The following is a 22,225-nucleotide window of genomic DNA, read 5'->3' as shown; positions in this document are numbered from 1 at the left end:
GCTCCCCGCTGGTTTCTTGATGATAAAATTACTGTTTTATTAATTTGTTTTGTAAACAATGAAGATGACCGCCAAGCAGGAAATACATCATTAGAGCAGGTGCCCATTTGCAGTGACTCCTCTCAAGCTTGACCTGACTGCTGGAATGTTACTCCCACTTGTTGCCTTAGCTACTTGTCTGGGCTCTGCACTGATCGCTCTACACTCACAGCTGTTCACAAGGTCACAGCTCTGTGAGCCTAGTAGACAGGCTAAATAAAACGGAGGTAAGAGGCGCCCGGGTGGGTACTTATGACATTACTTTACAGGATCGGTATATATATATGTGTATAGCTGTTAAATGATTGTACATGTACAAACAGGTAAGACAAACTCTTACCTTAATAAGTAGTCATTCATCAAATAAAATTACTTTATTGGGGCACTTAAATTGACAACGCGTTTCGCGGTGTTAACCGCTTCATCAGGTCGTATAATGTCCCAGTGTCAAAAGTTCCCCGTGCTTAGGCGCCTAGTAGACAGGCTGGCTGTGAGCAGAGACTTTGCCTGTGACTCATACACACAGCACACAGGAGAGCATAGGGGTGTGTGGAGGCGGCGTGCACAACTTCTCCCTATCACAGCAGAGGCAGCACATTCCTCCCTCGGTCGACAAAGTTTAACAAAGAAAAGAAGATTACATTACAGAGACAGTGCAACTAGAAAAGGCTGCATTAATCCAGACCACATTAGAACAGGTATAGGAATTTATAGGATAGAAGAAATAAGGCTGAACATTTTGTTACAGAGTTTCTTTAAACCTTTCCTGACACTTGGTGAGGTTTTAATGCATATGCTTTCATATAAAGGCTCATAGTACAATCTAAATCTAGGCTCTACAATTTAAAGATATATTTTAGGTTAGGTAGCAGGGTAAGATTTGTTTGGTTTTATGTTTGATCTGTTTTGTATTTTAAGTCCTCCTATGTTGTGTGTTTACATAGAAGATCAAGTAACTGACGCCTGTCTTGTGTAGTATATGGTCTTTAAAGTCATTGGGAGTCGTTATATAAAGATCAAAACAAAAACAAAACAAAAACAGATATTTACCTAATGAGATGGAAGGCTCTGGGTCCTAATGAGCCTTCTCTCTCCTCTACCTAACACCATGTAAAATAACTCTGCATATATCTTTATACCAGATTAATGTCACAGATATAGCCCGTGGGGAAAGCAGCCCTGGTTTAGACGGACACCTAGGAAAAATATTGTGTCTTTGGGAAAGTAATTATAGGCTTAGTTGTGCAATTATTTCCTTTTTTTGTAACTGTACTTGCATATAGATGCAAATTTGGTGCACATGTTGCATTTCCGTCGGATAATTTAATCACATAGCAAATACGATGCAATTACTGGTATATTGTAATGGTATGTGCACACTTCCAGTATGGTGTGGCAGAATCCATTGGAATAACGTGAGGCATGCCAGGTGGTACCAGACTACATGTGTATTTTCAGTTGCCGTGAAGTATACTTCACATTGCATGTGTAATGCTTGATGCCTACTGCTGCCTCCTCCTCACCCAGGTACAGCCACACAAATTATGCACTGCTTGCACAGACTAAGATCATATGCAATGTCATGATCTCCATGCAATGTTTTTTCAACTCTGCACTATGCATTTTTGTATTTATTTTTGCTACAAATAAATTATAGTGCCTGACCTTTCCTGCCTCCTGGATATTATGTAATGCTTGATGCAAATGTTCCCCTCCTGTTGCTTTACGATCCTGTTTTTACTTTTACAGGATGTGCAGTGCAATGCCTTAGTGTGAAATTAGCCTTTTTTATTTATTTATTTGAGTATTTATATAGCGCCAACATATTACATAGCGCTGTACAGAGTATATAGTCTTGTCACTAACTGTCCCTCTGAGGGGCTCACAATCTAGTCCCTACCATAGTCATATGTTTATATATGTATGGTGTAGTGTATGTATCATAGTCTAGGACCAATTTTAGGGGGAAGCCAATGAACTTATCTGTATTTTTTGCGGTGGGAGAGAAAACCAGAGTGCCCGGAGGAAATCCATGCAGATTCAAACCGGGGACTCGGCGCTGCCCAGCCTTGAAATATTTATGGAAGTTGCATATGTGCAAGTAGGGAGAGAATTCTGTAACAATAGCGTAACCATTCTATTCTTAAAGTGAGTGATCTTTAGCATCAGGGATGAATTTGCAGCTTGTTCAGCTGTATGACACGTACCAAACAGCTTCCAGGTCTGGTTGTGGAAACCCAGAGTAAAGAAAACCAGTCATAACTGTAAGCAAAAGGTTCAGAGATTTTTTTTTAAATCATCCCCAATGTCTGCATCATACCTTTTAAGAAGTATATGATATGTGGTCAGATGGTATTCATATACCATAATTAATTTCTAAGGTTAATCTTTCAATGGAAGGTGCTACTTAATTTGCTGTAGGGATGAAGGATTTTCATTGAACTATTTAAGGACAACACTAATTGAAATATATGCCCTGTTTTGATGCTGATCTTGCTGCCAGGGCGTAGATTTCAGTTCACAGACGCTGCGCATTCTCACCGCTTTCGTTGCTCCTGACTATTTCGCCAGTGTCTCCCTGACGCAGCTCACTCGCTCTGCTGTCTCTATAACAACAGCACCCTGTGAGTGGGTTAGGAGCTGATTTCATTGGCTCCTGACCCTGTCCATCAATGTAAGCAACTCCTATTGGCTTACATTGATAGACAGGGTCAGGAGCTAATGAAAGCGGCTCCTGACTGGCTCACAGGAACTCTGCCGTCATAGAGACCGCAGAGTGGGTGGCTGAGGTTCCCGGCATGGATGGCGGTTGCAGCGGGTACGTGAGTTCAGTGAATACCGTTTCTGGTACCAGCAGTCTCTGGTCCTTAAGGGGGGGCAGAGACTGCTGGTACTTAAGTGGTTAAATAGCATTATAAAAGTCCAAAGGTGAATTTTACTAACGCAACACAGACCATATATAAGCCTAGGAGCTGCTTCTGTTGTAATCTAGTTTTGTCTGTTTTTGGCAACTTATTTTACTTGCTAGTGCATTCAATGAATATTCGTATCACAAAAAAATGACTGCTCCTACTCTTCAAGAGTCTGTTAGAGTTGTCTTCAGTGGGTAGATCTGATATGATTTGCCAGTTATAAAGAAACTTCACTTAAATTGCTTCACTTAAATTTTGGTGTGCATTTCACTGATTAACACTTAATGACACTGATTTAGTAAAATCATAGCAAAGCCTTTATAATATGTGGCTTGATTTTGTCCCGTATGTCTGCATTAAATGTTGTCTTCACTTGTATAGGTGGTTGTGGCACTCCCACATCTTCTGATGATGAACAATCAATGAAATTATTTATAGAAAAGGGTACAGTATGTTCATATTCTAGTTTTATACAGCTTGACCCACGTTTTTTATTAGACACTGATGTCTTGCATTGACGTTATTTACAGTGAAGATCAAAGGCAGAAAGTTTTCCAAGGCGGTAGCCACTGACATAGGTAGGACAGACACAGTTCTCCTGCTTTCCTATTTGTGTCTTGCTCTATACTGAACTAACCACCAGGGGGTCCGGACAACAATCTCTTCTTTGATTGCAAAATGGAAAATCATGTTGGCTGCTTATGATCAGAAATTGGTGATTGTTAATAAACAAAAATCACGGAGGTGGGAAGGTCATTCTTTTAATTTTTCTCCTGGTAAGCACTTTTGGGTGATTGTGTGATTAAAAAATAGCAAGGTTCAGTGAATACAACAATCTGATAACCAACCACCCATTACTAAGTTCATTAACATTATTATCACAATATTCAGTAATTGAAGCTTGAACTGACAATTTGATGAAAGTATTTATGTAATAAGGCCTTTCTGATTAGTTGTATTTATGTACTGAACCATGCTATGTAACCATTTACAAAGTGTGTGAACTGCACTGAGCACTTAATCCGCATGCTCTACTGGCTTTTGGCAAGTGGTATTTGGCTAAGATTTTGCACAGTGTTATACCTACTGGAGGGGAAACTGTTTTACACAGATGAATCTTTAAAACCCAAGTTCGGTGTCCAGGCACTAACCTTATCACTGTTTAAAACTAAATGTGTAATTCTATGAATCACTTGTGATACCAGTGTGTGATCAGCTGATTAATTATGCTTTAAATGAATAACTGCTTTTGCTTCAAACTGCAAAAGGTTCCAAAGCTTCCACGATGAAGAACTCTTTGCGAGCAGGTATAGTATTGCTTTGCATAAAGCTCAACATATATACGCATAAGCCATTTTCTTATTGCATAGGCCTTTATGTTTTTTAATTGAAAATAAACAGAATTGAGCTCCTGTTGGAATTTTTGAATAGCCGTGCAGCTTTGCATAAAGATGTCAATCCATAGGGATAGTCTTTGCAGGGGGCATGCACAATGTACCAGTATTCCTAACATGTCAGCGATTATTACAATGACAGTTCAGGTCACAGAAACAAACACTGCAGCTCTGGATCAAGTGCCAATTGACACCTAACCTCTTTTGAGTTTTAATCCTCATATTTTGCATATTTGATAGTAATTATAAAGTGCAAACTCCAGCTCTGTTTCAGAAAGTTAAAATCTTACTATATTCACTGCAAATAATGCAAGGGCTTCAGCAAACTTTGATTCCTGCTGTCTTATTTACAAATATTTTTTGTATTTACAATATTTTTGAGAATAGTAAACGTTTTCATGATGAATGTCCCAGTATCTCAAAATGTTGAAATACCTGTAGCATACCAGACATATGCACAAAACCAGAAAGCCGAATGCTCTACAACAGCCTTGTCAACAACTCAATCTTAATTGAGCTAAAGTTCTGTGACAGTATGAAATGGAGATGTGAGAGAGTCAACTGGCATGTTCAAACAGCCAGGGTTGAATGTGTTTTAAAAATGGTTAAAAAAAGTTGTATAAAAACTTTTTTCTTTTCTAAGAGAGAACTGCTCCACCAGTTCAGAGATAGACTGATAGCTACTTACTTACACCCCAAAGCAGGCCATTTGGTTGGCCACTAGTGACGGAAGTTTGGGCGCTGCCAAAGGCACCCACTGAAATAGTGGTATTAAGGGCAAATTAATGATGTTTATCGAACGCCATGGGTGCTCAAATTACCCATCAATGCTGCGATTTCAATAGTTGCATATGGGTGTGTCCAAAAATTGTGTTTTAAAATTTATTGGCTGTGTGTGTGTGTGTGTGTGTGTGTGTGGGGGGGGGGTACTTGAGGTTAGGCGACAGGTAGTAGGGTGTTCGGGGGTTTTGTGTGGGGCCGGTTAGGTGTCTGGTAGGGTGTCCGGGGCGGGGGGGGGGGGGCAGTTAGACAGGGGAGGGCTCTTTATGAGAGTAGGGTTAGGTTTAGCGATGGTATTTATACCGATATTTTATGATCTTTCTCTACACTGTTATAGTACAATATCGGTAAATTTACTGATATTCTACTATCAGCTCTCTTGGGCAGTCCTTGTGTTGCGTACGCCTCACACCCAACCGCTCTCTTTCTGGTCACATGAACATAAAGCATAAAGAGGCATAGTCATTGCTCTGTCAACTTAAGCTGTCTATCGCTGCTGAATAATATGTTTTCATAGCTCCAGACACAACTAGAGGCTGCTGAGAAGGAAATTAGTTTTTTTTATTTTTGTCAATGCTTTATTCAGTGCATAAAGAAAAACCTATGTGTGATATAGAACTAGATTCTGTGGTTGGGGCACACTAGCAGATTACATATGGTATAGCAGCTAGGAGAGTTATAAGGGAACTCCTCACTACTAAAACAGAGATTAAATAGAAAAAATACACTCCTGTGCTAAATTAAGTGATACAGACCTGGCCAAGGTACTTGCTGAAAGGGGCAACTAGGTCAGGCGAGCTCCATGGCTGGTCCATAGGACTGGAAGTCTCTGTTGGTGACGTCACATCTTTGCTAGCTATTAACGTCAACATGTTTTGAAAGGAATAGGCCTCTCTTTCAGGGCTTTTGATTGAACTGATCACTTAACCACACCACTTTACTTTATCTTAGCCCATCGTTAATCGTTAAAAGCACATAGTTCAAGTTCTTGATTTAGGCCAAAAGAGTTCTATATATCCAATAGGATTTACATCTAGACATTGCCTTATAATAAAATCCCCACGTAATCCTCAAGAGGAGGTGGTGCCCTTTATTTTTATGATGAACAATCAGAAATTATGCGTTACAGATTTCTGGAAATTATGCAGTCAATCATCTGTTAACAACTGAAGGAGAGATATGAGTGCGAGATAGTAGTATTTTGCAACCAGCAGTTAAAGAATGCTTCCTAAATCCTATATGTATAAATAGGCACATGCAAAATAGAGAGCAAATATAGGCATGTTCTACAAAAGGATAAATCTTTAAATGGAATTGTACCTGATCAGCCTAAATGTGTCTATGAAAGAGCTCAAAGTAATAAACAGTTAATTGCTACCTTAGAAGTTCCAAAACATCTCAGGGTGAAGGATGGGAAGTTCAAAGGATGTAGCATGTTTATGCTGTGTAGAAAAACACGGGTAGCAGCACCAATGCAACCATTTGCATCTACTATAACAAAAGAATGCTTCACCTTACAGGGGGAGTTAAGCTATACCCCTGCAGTCGTGATATATGTGATAGCATGTGGGTGTATGAATCAATATGTGGGAATAACTAAAAGGCAACCGTTTGAGAGGATAGGTGAGCATGTAAACTGCATTAAAAGAGGTGACCTAAAATATCCACTCAGCAAGCATTTTATATGAATGTCATGCTGCGTAGTTATCAACTTCTATGTTCTATGCTATACAAAAAGTCACGAGGTTGGAGAGGTGGAGATTTTATTAAGGCAATGTCTAGACGGGAATCTTACTGGATATATAGTCTAAACTCATTGGCCACTTTTGGACTAAATTAGGATATTGAACTGTATGCATTTAAAGATTAAGGATGGGTGGAGATCTAGTGAAGTGGTCTGGTTAGGTTCTGAGAAGTGAACAGTCCAATCACAAGCCCTGAAGAAGATGGGCATATCCCTCTCAAAACATGTTGGCATGATTGGCTGGCAAAGAGGTGACGTTATGCACATGGACTTGTGCTCCTACAGACCAGCCACGGACCTCACCTGAGCTAGTTGCCACTGTGTAATCAAGCCGAGATCTGACACTAGAGGCAGTGCAGCCTTAATGCTCTGCAGAAAGGAAGCGACAATGGCTGGGGGAGTAAGGCGAGGTGAAAGACGGTCTTCTCTTGCTGCTGAAAGCAAGAAGTTTTGAATCAGGATGATACCATTTATTGGCTAACTTAGAGATGGATAAACAGTGAGCTTTCGACTTATAAAAAGCCTTCGTCGGACTTGCTGCTGAAACAGTGATCACTATGATCAGCGCCGAGGGTAGTGATTAGGAGCCAATGACAATTGTTCCTGATCTTTAAGGGGAGATGTCAACTGTCATATGATAAGTGACTCTCTCCATTTGGGTGCACACAATCGCAGGGGGAGCGCACAATCAGCAGCAAGTGACATCTATACCCTTGAAGAGATAACCGCACCAAAACAGGGCGTAGCCTATTAGTCTGACATCTCTTTCATTTACCTGCAGAAGTTGGTGAAAAAATGAATGTTGCTATACTTCCTCTTTTCTTAATGTAAATCACTACAAACTGACATCAGCCATTGGGATTCAGCATTGTCAGACACACATACACACCAACACCATAAATGTCTCCACACTGCACAGTGCACTGTCCACTGTAGCACTATAGCCAGGTGTGAAGGAGTGCCATTCTTTGGATGAACGGGGTCACAGGAAATTTTGGCACTGATTACTTCCAGAATTTAGGGTCTAAAAGCGGTGCACATTTTTCACAGGCTTTTAGACCCTAAAGGCAGGGGGGAAAAAATCATACCGCTAGAGAGATCTGCGGCAGCCCTGCATATCATGTACCTCCCCATGAGCCAGAGCTGCTGTTCTCCTGCCCCCCACTGGGTGGCGCGCTTCCCCTGTAGTGAGATCACCAGCTGTCGTTTTGTGACGACGATATAACCAGAGGGATTGAGAGCATCAGAGGACCGGAAGAAGAATGGCTGCCAGTATCTGGATCCCGGGGGAGGTGAGTTACAAATGCCCGCTGCGCACAGGCTCTGCATGTACCTCACGGCGCCTACCCCTAGTCATGCTGCAGATTACCATCCATATCCTGACTCAGGGCTACCGCTAACGAGGCTAATCTTGCAATTAAGGTAGTTTTGGGTGCCAGTGACGCCCCAATAAATTATAGGGAAGGCTCAAATTAGAATAGAATCAGGTTTACCGATACTTCACTATCAGGATTACCACTGCCCAGTTATAGAATATTTGTAGTTTGCTGATATTCTACTAGCCACTATATCGGGAACCCAAATGTATGCACCACTCATTTTGCATATGGGAGCAAACCCCTGCAAATGCATAGACATATTATATGTTGTCTCATGCTGTTCGCTGCATAAAATGTAATGTAGGGACCAGAATTACTGGTACTTTTCAGTACTTTCAGAACAGAACCAAGTGCTAACTAACTAAAGTGACTTGAAACTTTTAAATGGTTTGTGCATTCACATTATAATATAAAACTAGTTATTGTATGCAGTAATTATACATAAACTAAGTTGGGTTTGTAACTGAATAGTTAACACTGTATACCATAACTGACTGACCATATCCAGTACTCTGCTACTAATTTCTGCTTTCAGCCTTGTAATTTTGCCTTTGATTTAATTAAGTGCATGAGCCTTGACCGGATCTCTTATGCGATAAATGTTTTGTGTTTCTTAAGATTGTATTTTTGTCTTCCAGCAAAGATGTCAAGGAAGTTAAGCCTACCTACTGAGCTGAAGCCTGAACTAGGTGAGGTTTTCATGATGTACTTTGTGTACACGCATGCACACACACACTCACACACACTCACTCACTCACACACACTCTCACACACTTACACACACTTACACACACTCACACACACACACTCACACACTCACACACACACACACTCATTTTTCCCAAAGGTGTCAGACATGGGAATAGCAGTACCTTTTTTGCAAACTCCATACTAATGTTTTGCCACAAATTTATGGGTAGGTGGGGTGATCCTGGGAAGATAAAAAATATTTATTATATATTCACCTATAATGAGAATTATTTAAAAAATCCTAAACTATATAGATTTAAATTAATTACTAAACTGTAGGGTTGTGCACATGACTCAACTGCCACTTCAATAAATATCAGCAACATTATGGTATATTACCGTCTAAAAGCAGGCAATTTTCAATAAATCTAAGTCAAGTTAGCAGACTTACTTATGTTCCCCAGCTCAAGAGAACTCTTCTAAAAACACGCACGCACGCACGCACACACACACACACACACACACACACACACACACACACACACACACACACACACACACACACACACACACACACACACACACACGCACACACACGCACACACGCTACAACAAATATTATGGCTATTGACAGCTTGCCAGGAGTGGAGTAGAAATTGCCCCAAAACCTGTTTGGGTAAGTCCCCAAAGGTTAAGGTGCTTGTGTTTAGAAGAGTAGAAGAGTCACGCCAGCGCCACGGAATATGTACATAATAATAAATAATATACCGTATATACTCGCATACAAGCCGAATTTTTGACCCCCAAAAAGGGGGCCAAAAGTTGGGGGGTCGGTTTGCATGCGAGTCTTGGGTGGTGGTCCGCGTCCCCCGCCCGCCCCCTCCGCGGCCACCGCTGCTATTACCTGTTCAGCCGGCGGCCGCTTCCTCTAATCCGGGTGCCCCTCTCACTCTCCATCATGCGTATAGGTGTATCACAGCAGCGCGCCCGGCGCTGCTGCTGTGACGAGGCAGGAGAGAGCGGTTCCCCTGGTAACAGCAATGTGTATCGCCGTTACCAGAAGAACCGCTCTCTCCTGCCTCGTCGCAGCAGCGCCAGGCGCGCTGCTGTGATACACTTATAAGCATGATGGAGAGCAGAGCGAGAGGGGCACCCGGATTAGAGGAAGCGGCCGCCGGCTGAACAGGTAATAGCAGTGGCGCCCGCGGGGGGGGGGGGGGGGAGGTCACTATACTGGCTATACTGAGCACTATACTGGCCATACTGGGCGCTATGCTGGGCCTTTTACTGGCTATACTGGGCACTATACTGGCTATACTGGGCACTATACTGGGCACTATACTGGCTATACTGGGCACTATACTGGCTATACTGGGCACTTTACTGGCTATACTGGGCACTATACTTGCTATACTGGGCACTATACTAGCTATACTGGGCACTATACTAGCTATACTGGGCACTATACTGGGCACTTTACTAGCTATACTGGGCACTATACTAGCTATACTGGGACACACTGGGGGGATCACGCGGCCTGCACCAATCCAGCATTTCCTACCCTCGGCTTATATGGGGGTCAATCATTTTTCCCTGGTTTTTAGGTAAAAGTTGGAGGGTCAGCTTATATGCGGGTCGGCTTATATGCAAGTATATACGGTATATATATCCTATAATTTACTAACCGGTTTTGAACGTTGGAAGCTAACACAAGTTGTTTTTTTATCCTAGATGTCAGGGACAATTCCTTCAGTCGTTCACGAAGTTCCAGTGTAACCAGCATAGACAAAGAATCCCGAGAGGCAATATGTGCTCTTCATTTTTGTGAGACGTTCACCAGGAAACCAGATCTTTCTACGTCACCGTGCTTATGGGTTGGAACTACGCTAGGTACTGTGTTAGTCATCGTTCTAGGCCTGCCGCCAACAGGAGAGCAGAGACTTCTTCAGCCTGTTATTGTATCACCAAGTGGTAAGTAAGAAATCTGAATATGCTTTAGGGGCAGTATTGCACATTTTCAGGATAAGAGAGCCTTTGACCTCTCCAGAGGCCCTCAAATTTATTTAGAATACATCAACATTTTTTTTCCCAAACCAAGGATAATTTTGTCTAGCAAACACTTAGTTTAGATGTCATCACAGTGGCTAAATCGTCACACTGTTTTAGTAAAGCTATTTTTCATGTATAAAACCTGCATACATTTAATTGATTTCAGTTAAAAAGTACTCTGGTTTACAGGTAAAAAAGACTTTGGTTAGAGCTTTGTGTAACTAGACAAAGTGCTGTCAGAGCCGCTTGCCACCTAAGTGTGCTGAGATGTACTTATTACTGATGTGTATTTGGAGAACTGCAGATGTTAATTGTATGTTATATGTTATAAAACATGCTTTTATCAAAGGAGGTTTTTATACTTATTTTTTCACTTATGAAAAATAAATACTAGGGACATCATGGCTTGGAGAGACTGAAGAAAGGTGGTGTTATCTTCTTCAAGTGTTCAAAAAAATCTATCAGAAGTTTTGTTTTTTGATTGTTGTTGCTACAACCACCGAAGGAGGATGAGCATGGGGCAGCATGTGTGCCTTCATATGCGTATTTACATTTGGGTGCATGGGAGAAGGAGGTTTATGTCAATGACTTGAACCAGGGTTGAGGTACATCAATTATGTTTTTGTCATTTGGAGGGGATTTGTGGATACTTTTGAGGAGTTTGTCTCCCATTTAAATGGTAATGAGCAGAATATATGCCTTACCTACTCCACCAGCTGTGACAAGGTCCCATTTTTGGATCTTGAAATATATAGAAGGGACAGAACACCGGAAACAGGTATGTCCTGGAACCCGATTTTGGGCAATACCCTCCTCCATGCGGCGAGCAATTAACTGACCTTCCTGATCAGAGGCATCCCTATGGGTCAATTCTTGAGAATTCGATGTAACTGCTCCAGTGTTAAGCAGTAACAACAAGAAACAAATCATATGCTTCAACAGTTCTGGAAATGCAGTTATCCCCACAACGTCTTATCAGAGCGCCTTCCTTGCTCTAAATTAGAACAGATGTAACTTGCTATGCCCCTGTGCTTGTGTTTTTATTATTACCCAATGCAATCAGCAGTGGAGCAAGATCAGAGGGGCATGGACTAAGTTCTGGCATGTGTTGCAAATTAATCCAAGGTTCAGACACATGGCTTCAATTCATCAAAGGCTGTTCGATAACAAAAACCAAGTCGTTAGACTTGTGTGCTAATTCATCAATATTTTCACAGGTGCGGTAATTTACCGAAGCTCATTGACAAAATCCTTGTTCGATAACTTCTCCGTGCAATGAGGGCATTACATTAGAAAAGAGGCATCCCCAACATCCCTTTAGATGTGCATGTTATACTGCTTCTGCTTGATCTGAATCTGCTCTGACTCTGCCCCATCAGTCTTAACATTTTATTAAATTGCCACAGCTTACATGAACTGCCAAGAAACACTACACATGCCCTGCTTACGTGATTCTTCCCACTAGCTCCACTGCAATTCAAGCAGGAACTTGAGGTGTTAAACTACCGAAGGGTGCCAGGAAAACATCTTTTGTCCTTTTCTCTATGCTCGCTGCCTGGGGATAGGAAAACTAGACCCTCCCGCAGAGCCTGCTCTTCCTATCACGGAGGAGACTGGGACTTGCAGAGGAGAGAGAACTGTACCTATTGGCTCTCTGAGGCTATCAGTCAGAGGGATATCTATAACATTAATGAATTGACATTTACTGACGTGTTGAGGTATTTACCGCACAAGTCCGTAATTTACCTCATTGCTTGGTAATTTGAGCTTTTCATGCGGTAACAGCCTTGATGAATTGACATTTTCCTAAGTACTCAGTAAAGTCAGCTGTTTTCAGCATTACCAAATGCGGTAATGCTTGATGAATTAAAGCCATGACTGCTGCTAACAGCAAGCTTTCGGCCCTTATTCTCCTGCAGCTAGCAGTGACCTTATTTGTCCTGGGTGACATAACTAGCAGTGACTCTCCATGAAGGTTCTGACACCAGTCACAGCCTTAGCTCACTGCTTTATTAAGACTGCACTTCTTGCTCTAGCAGAGCTTAGGCAGCAATGCAGTTCCACAGATAGATTTTATGCTGAAACCTGCATGCACTACACTGGCAGCAATAGATCCCTGTCTGATAAGAATTGTTTAGGAAGGATTTATCTGATGGTTGAATCTGCTGCCCACTTGCCAATGTATGGGCTCTTTTTTTTTTTACCACGACGTCAACCAGAAAAATCCAGACCCAAGGGTCAAAGTCAAATCCAGATATGTACTAATGATTCCACCTATATTTTGAAAGTACTTTAAGGAATATCAGACATCACAGCAACAAACGCACAATGTTGACTGTTTTCAAATGTTGCCAGCCAGTCAGATTTTATTGTGTAATCCCAGTATTATGTTTATAGGTCCTTTGGCATACACCACAGGGATAGAGATGATCAGTCAGATGCGAATTTTTCCAACTTGCATGCAAATTTAATGCAAGTTTCTGCAGCTTGGAACTGGACTAATGAAATGCACTGCTTGCTAGTTTGGATTGGCCTTTTTGCAAGCTACATACCGTGTGCATTAAAAGTGCATGCAAGTCAGAAAATTAGCTTTTCATTCACCATATATTAAAATAGTGCACAGGGGTGAAAAGCATGCCTCTCTGTAGAGTTTACATCTAGAGGAAAGATCCGCATTTAAATGAAATCTGTAGCATGGAAATGGTGTATTGCCTGATGTTCAATAAAACACTTTTTGCTTTGTTTTTGTGCAGGAACAGTAATGAGGCTAAAAGGCGCAATCTTAAGAATGGCTTTTTTGGACTCTCAAGGAACTTTAATTCCACCAGCATTTGAATCCTGGAGGGAACCCAGCGCACCTGAAGATAAGGATGATAAGGAGCGATTGAAAAAACGGAGGCCTGTTTCGGTATCGCCCTCCTCGTCTCAGGAAATAAATGAAAACCAATATGCAGTGATATGTTCTGAAAAACAGGCAAAAGTGATCTCTCTGCCCTCCCAGAACTGCATTTATAAACACAACATAACAGAGACTTCTTTTGTCCTTCGTGGAGATGTAGTGTCACTGAGTAATAGTACCTGCCTTGCATGTTTCTGTGCCAATGGACACATTATGACTTTTAGGTAAGAGAAACAACCCCTTACATTTGCAGTTCTGTGTAGTATGTTACATCAATAGCTTGCTAATAGGCATTTTATCTGTGCACGTTGCATTGTATCGCAACACATGTGATCTGTACTATGCTTTGCCATAAATCAAACTCATTTGACAGAATGGGGCAGTGAACAAAGAAGGTGCTGCAGGATGAGAACTGGGTAGTGGCTGGATAGTGTACAGGTTAGTGGAGTATAACGTGTGGCAGCATAGAGTCCATGGCACCTAGTGTCAGAGGCTCTACCTCTGACACAGGAGACCTGGGTTCGAATCTCTGCTCTTCCTGTTAAGAAAGCCTGCACCTGTTCAGTGAGGAGACCTTGGGCAAGACTCCCTAACACTGCTACCGCCTATGGAACACTCTGGTGCTTTGAATTCGCCAGGAGAAAAGTGCAATATAAATGTTCTGTGCTTTATTTTGGTGAGATGCTGCCTTCTTTGCAATGTCTGACATTCTTGCAAACAATGTGCAGTATACCGCACTGAATCACACACAGGTTAATTCATAAAGCTTTTATCTTCAATTATCATACCTTTATGGCCTCAGCTACAGTATTATAAGTGCAAATTCATGAAACAAACAGATGAGGCTAGCTAATTCAGTGTTTCTCAAACCTTTTTGAGTGCCCTTGCCCTTGATGGCTTTTAATTTTTTCAAGGCAACCCTTGGCAAAAACTACTACTAAAATGTTATTATGACCCTTATTAGGCAACCCCCCCCCCACCACCACCACCCTTCCAAGTAGCAAGTAATGCTTGTTAGGCAACACCCCCCCCCCCCCCTCCAAATAGTCAATGACTGGCATCCCCCCTCCAAATAGTCAGTGACCCCACGTTAGGCAGCATTACCCCCTCCAAATAGTCATTGACTCCACATCAGGCAGCACCCCCTCTAAATAATTAGTGATCCCCATTTAGACAGCATCCTCCACTCTAGTCAGTGAGGCAGCATTCCTTCCATTTTGCAGCATTCCCTCTGAATGAACATGACAAGGATCAAGAGTCAATCTTGTAGCGTACATAGACCCCCACATGGGTACTGCAGTGATTAACGCCCCTTTTTATTATGCAGCATCACCTCAGCATTCATTCGGGATTGTAAATGACCCCCATAAGTTGGACAAATTTCCTTACAATTCCATGCCAAGCCTTATTGATCCATTGCTCCACCCCGATTACTCTGATGAGGAACCACTGCCGCCGGGATTAAAGGTTAACTGGCCGGTAATGCAGATGCATTGTATATCAATGTGCTGTTGTATTACCTGATTGCAATGCACAAAGAATGGGGATAAACGCTGTGGCACCCAGTTTGAGAATGTGAGTGCCTGACATTTGTGACCAAAACTTCTACAGGCACTTGTATTGACCTGAGGAAGTGGGCCAAGACCTGTGAAACGCGTTGTCCACCGTGCATGAATAAACATTACTTTTTTTTCCATTAAATAATGTTTTGTTTTTCTGAGAAGGTAAGAAATTACACTTCTCATATATACAACATCTAGTGGTATCATATTATCAAGGGCACCTCCACCTGTGTATTTTAGTATACGTTACCAATTTAGGTATTTGTGCAGTAGTTGAAGGGACACCTTATAGCGTACAAATGCCGTGCACAGTCAATCTGTCTGACAAACAGATTTTGTCATTTCAAGAATTACACAACTGGCACCAGAATGTTTTCGTTCTTTTTATTCACATGCACTAACCAAAATGTTTTGGTGCTGGGCGTATGATTCTCATTACCAATTTTGGTTAAGAATGGATCAACACCATACATTATAGAGATTGCCCATTTATAAATATTGCAGTTTTAAAGTGGTAGTCTGATTTTTCAAACTGGTAGCCAAAGCTCTGGTACAGATTGCCACTTTCAACTAGCCCCTAGGAGTCATACAAAGCTTGTGTCCTGGTATGTCAGCAGCTCTAGTTATTACTTTGCGTTTTTTATTCGGTAGTTTTCTTCACATCTGGTGGAACAAAAAAAAAACATGGGTGTGTTTCAGAGTTGCTTTAAAGTTTATAGATCTATTGTGGTGATAATAATTCTGTTTCTCATGTATTCTTGCCATTTTTCTAAAGTTGTCTTAATGCTGGCAAAGCGCCAGATGAATGTAGTGTCACTTACTTAGCCCTCTCCTGTTATGCTGCACTTCACAGTCGTGCTGCTGTAAATTGATGGAGCACAGCTCTCAGCCGTAGTCCAGCCGGGCATATTGATGTTTCCCCTATCTGATCTGCCCCTCTTGCGCTGTACCAAGAGGCCTGTGCCTTCCCTGCCCACAGTGATCAAGCATGATTACAGCGGGAGGGGGCAGCCATACAAACTACCACAATCGTGTATGTGCAGCAGTACTTGGTATGAATTTCTTTGGTATAGCACATCCTTTATTAGTAGTTCAGTTAATATTTTTGCAGCACATTGGGGTGTGGAATTCATTTAGAAGTATTAAGTTCTGACAATACAATAGGCAGCCTCCTTGTGGTACTTCCAGTCTGCCTACATCACACATGTTTCAGAGTGGAGATTATGGTTATTACTAATTCATATTTTGTAAATTGTTCTCTAAAGTGAAAATGTTATGGAAATACATTTGAAGTACTTTGTCTCGGAAACTAACCTTAATTTTTTCTTCCTCCAAAAAAAATGTTTAACGCGCACCTAAACTCTTGCACAGGAGAGAAGGAAAACCAAGAAAAATCCACCATGTGTGTGTTTATAGAGAGAGCTCAATTCTCCCTTCTCAGCATTAAATGAGCTAGTGTAATTTGAGCTGTCAACTGTCTGATGAGTCTGCCTAGTTGTGAGCTAATATGTAAACACGGGCGGTTGACCCTTTCTATGCTCCCAGCAAACGAAGTACAGACTACAGAATCTCTGAGGAGCTCTGTAAGCTTTAACAAAGAATTTTTTTAATTTAAATTATGCTGTTGCTTATCTTTTAGGGCAAAAGGGAAGTTCTGAGTTCAGGTCCGCTTTAACCACTTGCTGACCGCCCACAGCCGATGGGCGGCGGCGGCAAAGTGGACGACGAAAGGACTGCAATACGCCCAAGGGCGTTGCGTCCTTTCGGCATGCCGGAGGAGCGATCGCGCCATTGATGACGCGCGCTTTCCCCGGCAACTGGCTCCGCCCACCCGCGACGACAACCCGCCGGCCGTATGGAAGCGCCGGCGGATTGTTAACCCCGCGATCGCCGCCACAAAGTGTATAATACACTTTGTAATGTATACAAAGTGTATTATACAGGCTGCCTCCTACCCTGGTGGTCCCAGTGTCCGAGAGACTACCAGGGCAGGCTGCAGCCACCCTAGTCTGCACCCAAGCACACTGATTCCCCCCCCCCCCTGATCGCCCACAGCATGCCTCAGACCCCCCCTGCCCACCTCCCAGACCACTGTTTGCACCCAATCACCCCCCTAATAACCCATCAATCACTCCCTGTCACTATCTGTCAACGCTATTTTTTAAAAAATTCCCTAAAATGCCCCCTGGGGACTCCTGATCACCAACCCACCCCCAGCCCTGATCACCTCGCCAGTGCATTGCTTGCATCTATTCCCCCCACTAATCACACCTTGAGACACCCATCAATCACCTCCTGTCACCACCTGTCACCCCCTAGCACACCTACCCATCAGATCAGGCCCTAATTTGCCCCGTGTGGGCTCCTGATCACTCGGCCAAACCCTCAGACCCCCTTCCGATCACCTCCCCAGTGCATTGATTGCATCTACTTTCCCCTCTAACCACTCCCTGAGACACCCATCAATCACCTCCTGTCACCCCCCTAGCACTCCTATCCATCAGATCAGGCCCAATACAACCTGTCATCTAAAAGGCCACCCTGCTTATGACCGGTTCCACAAAATTCTCCCCCTCATAGACCACCTGTCATCAAAATTTGCAGATGCTTATACCCCTGAACAGTCATTTAGAGATATTTGGTTTCCAGACTACTCACGGTTTTGGGCCCGTAAAATGCCAGGGCAGTATAGGAACCCCACAAGTGACCCCTTTTTAGAAAAAAGACACCCCAAGGTATTCTGTTAGATGTACGACGAGTTCATAGAAGATTTCATTTTTTGTCAAAAGTTAGCGGAAACTGATTTTTATAGTTTTTTTACAAAGTGTCATTTTTCACTAACTTGTGACAAAAAATAAAATCTTCTATGAACTCACCATACACCTAATGGAATACCTTGGGGTGTCTTCTTTCTAAAATGGGGTCACTTGTGGGGTTCCTATACTGCCCTGGCATTTTAGGACCCCTAAACCGTGAGGAGTAGTCTAGAAAACAAATGCCTCAAAATGACCTGTGAATAGGATGTTGGGCCCCTTAGCGCACCTAGGCTGCAAAAAAGTGTCACACATGTCATATTGCCGTACTCTGGAGAAGTAGTATAATGTGTTTTGGGGTATATTTTTACACATACCCATGCTGGGTGGGAGAAATCTCTCTGTAAATAAACAGTTGTGTGTAAAAAAAAATATCAAAAATTGTCATTTACAGAGATATTTCTCCCACCCAGCATGGGTATGTGTAAAAATACACCACAAACACATTATACTACTTTTCCTGAGTACAGCGGTACCACGTGTGGCACTTTTTTGCACCCTAAGTGCGCTAAGGGGCCCAAAGTCCAATGAGTACCTTTAGGATTTCACAGGTCATTTTGCGACATTTGGTTTCAAGACTACTCCTCACGGTTTAGGGCCCCTAAAATGCCAGGGCAGTATAGGAACCCCACAAATGACCCCATTTTAGAAAGAAGACACCCAAAGGTATTCCGTTAGGAGTATGGTGAGTTCATAGAAGATTTTATTTTTTGTCACAAGTTAGCGGAAAATGCCACTTTGTGAAAAAAAAAACAATTAAAATCAATTCCCGCTTATTTGTGACAAAAAATAAAATCTTCTATGAACTCACCATACTCCTAACGGAATACCGTGGGGTGTCTTCTTTCTAAAATGGGGTCACTTGTGGGGTTCCTATACTGCCCTGGCATTTTAGGGGCCCTAAACCGTGAGGAGTAGTCTAGAAAACAAATGCCTCAAAATGACCTGTGAATAGGACGTTGGGCCCCTTAGCGCACCTAGGCTGCAAAAAAGTGTCACACGTGGTATCGCCGTACTCAGGAGAAGTAGTATAATGTGTTTTGGGGTGTATTTTTACACATACCCATGCTGGGTGGGAGAAATCTCTCTGTAAATGGACAATTGTGTGAAAAAAAAAATAAAAAAAATTGTCATTTACAGAGATATTTCTCCCACCCAGCATGGGTATGTGTAAAAATACACCACAAAACACATTATACTACTTCTCCTGAGTACAGCGGTACCACATGTGTGGCACTTTTTTGCGCCCTAAGTGCGCTAAGGGGCCCAAAGTCCAATGAGTACCTTTAGGATTTCACAGGTCATTTTGCGACATTTGGTTTCAAGACTACTCCTCACGGTTTAGGGCCCCTAAAATGCCAGGGCAGTATAGGAACCCCACAAATGACCCCATTTTAGAAAGAAGACACCCCACGGTATTCCGTTAGGAGTATGGTGAGTTCATAGAAGATTTTATTTTTTGTCACAAGTTAGCGGAAAATGACACTTTGTGAAAAAAGACAATTAAAATCAATTTCCGCTTATTTGTGACAAAAAATAAAATCTTCTATGAACTCACCATACTCATAACGGAATACCTTGGGGTGTCTTCTTTCTAAAATGGGGTAACTTGTGAGGTTCCTATACTGCCCTGGCATTTTAGGGGCCCTAAACCATGAGGAGTAGTCTTGAAACCAAATGTCGCAAAATGACCTGTAAAATCCTAAAGGTACTCATTGGACTTTGGGCCCCTTAGCGCACTTAGGGCGCAAAAAAGTGCCACACATGTGGTACCGCTGTACTCAGGAGAAGTAGTATAATGTGTTTTGGGGTGTATTTTTACACATACCCATGCTGGGTGGGAGAAATATCTCTGTAAATGACAATTTTTTGATTTTTTTTTTACACACAATTGTCCATTTACAGAGAGATTTCTCCCACCCAGCATGGGTATGTGTAAAAATATACCCCAAAACACATTATACTACTTCCCCTGAGTACGGCAATACCACATGTGTGGCACTTTTTTGCAGCCTAACTGCGCTAAGGGGCCCAAAGTCCAATGAGCACCTTTAGGCTTTACAGGGGTGCTTACAATTAGGCACCCCCCAAAATGCCAGGACAGTAAACACACCCCACAAATGACCCCATTTTGGAAAGTAGACCCTTCAAGGTATTCAGAGAGGAGCATAGTAAGTCCGTGGCAGATTTAATTTTTTTTTTGTCGCAAGGTAGAAGAGATGGAAACTTTTTTCCATTTTTTTTTTTGTCACAAAGTGTCATTTTCCGCTAACTTGTGACAAAAAATAAAATCTTCTATGAACTCACCATGCCTCTCAGTGAATACTTTGGGATGTCTTCTTTTCAAAATGGAGTCATTTGGGGGGTATTTATACTATCCTGGAATTTTAGCACCTCATGAAACATGACAGGTGCTCAGACAAGTCAGTGATGCTCCAAAATGGGAAAATTCACTTTTGGCACCATAGTTTGTAAACGCTATAACTTTTACCCAATCCAATAAATATACACTGAATGTTTTTTTTTTATCAAAGACATGTAGCAGAATAACTTTTGCGCTCAAATGTATAGGAAATTTTACTTTATTTGAAAAATGTCAACACAGAAAGTTAAAAAAGTCCTTTTTTTTGACAAAATTCATGTCTTTTTTGATGAATATAATAAAAACTAAAACACGCAGCAGCAATCAAATAGCACCAAAAGAAAGCTGTATTAGTGACAAGAAAAGGAGGTAAAATTCATTTAGGTGGTAGGTTGTATGACTGAGCAATAAACCGTGAAAGCTGCAGTGGTCTGAATGGAGAAAAAGGCTCTGGTCCTTAAAGATACTCTGAAGCGAGAATAAATCTCGCTTCAGAGCTCATAGTTAGCAGGAGCATGTGTGCCCCTGCTAAACCGCCGCTATTGCGCCGCTAAACGGGGGCCCCTTCAACCCCAAACCCCCCACTGCAGCACTTGGTCGCAGACTTGGTCGCTCCTGGAGGCAGGGCTAACGGCTGCAGCCCTGCCTCCAGTCGCGTCTATCAGCGGCGCATCGCCGCCTCTCCCAGTGAAGGAAGACTGAGAGGGGCGGGGGAGAGGCGGAGATACGCGCTGACAGACGCGCGTGGGGCAGGGCTGCGGCGGTTAGCCCTGCCCCAACCAGGAAGCGCTCCCCCGCTGCACCGAGGGGATTTGGGGGTGAAGGGACCCCCGTTTAGCGGCGAGATAGCGGCGGTTTAGCAGGGGCTCACATGCCCCTGCTAACTATGAGGTCTGAAGCGAGATTTATTCTCGCTTCAGACTCTCTTTAAGGGGTAGAAAGACTGTGGTCCTCAAGTGGTTAACATGGTATATCAAATGGTTTACTTGATTTTGACTGTGTATCAATCCTGATACAGTGCAGTGTCTGGATGAGGGTGTAGTGCCAGATTACTGAGAGTTCCAATATATTTCTGACAATACTGTTCATTAAAAAAAATGCATGGATGCATTAGATGTAGCTTTCATGCACACCCAACCATATGAATTTTGTATAATATAATCTTAAGGCCTGAAACCCACTAGCAGTATGTTACTAAGCCATTTGTAAGCACTTTTGATTAGAAAAGCTCTTGCTATTGGTGTGATCCCACTTGAGCAATGGGTGTGATCCCACTTGAGTGATGTGATTTTATAAAAATCATCCACAACATTGCATTAGTAAGAGCTTTCCAAATCACTAGTGCTTAGAAAAGGCTGCTAGTGGGTTTGAGCCCTTATAGCAGAATGTACGGAAAAAGTCCAGCTCAACTTTTTTTTTTTTTTACAGTCTTGAAAAATAGCTTTATTGAAGAGCACAGGGCATAAAAAAAAACAATAACTACAAATGAAGAATATTATCACTAGCTCTTCACATCAGAACAAAATCAGATGGCACACATCATTGATCCAGCTCCAGTAGCCGGGAGCACGAGATTTGTGGTGTAGTGTGCATGCACAGAGT

The 22,225-nt window shown here is 42.3% G+C and overlaps 1 protein-coding gene across 8 annotated transcripts in view; it reads left to right on the top strand.

The window, feature by feature from the left end:
• The window catches only part of STXBP5 (syntaxin binding protein 5), a 557,868-nt gene that overhangs the window by 520,469 nt on the left and 15,174 nt on the right, over positions 1-22,225 (top strand). For 3 of the 8 annotated variants that reach the window (XM_068231988.1, XM_068231996.1, XM_068231994.1), the window contains 6 exons: positions 3,333-3,395; positions 3,482-3,529; positions 4,220-4,258; positions 8,887-8,937; positions 10,670-10,909; positions 13,741-14,110. In XM_068231988.1, the coding sequence (XP_068088089.1) occupies positions 3,333-3,395; positions 3,482-3,529; positions 4,220-4,258; positions 8,887-8,937; positions 10,670-10,909; positions 13,741-14,110 (811 nt within the window). The remainder of the gene's footprint in view (positions 1-3,332; positions 3,396-3,481; positions 3,530-4,219; positions 4,259-8,886; positions 8,938-10,669; positions 10,910-13,740; positions 14,111-22,225) is intronic. The other 5 variants (XM_068231990.1, XM_068231989.1, XM_068231992.1 and 2 more) reach the window with 5 other exon arrangements.

The sequence above is a fragment of the Hyperolius riggenbachi genome, chromosome 4 (assembly GCF_040937935.1).
Source record: "Hyperolius riggenbachi isolate aHypRig1 chromosome 4, aHypRig1.pri, whole genome shotgun sequence".
Lineage (NCBI taxonomy): Eukaryota > Metazoa > Chordata > Amphibia > Anura > Hyperoliidae > Hyperolius > Hyperolius riggenbachi.
This window is presented reverse-complemented; position numbering and strand designations above follow the sequence as displayed.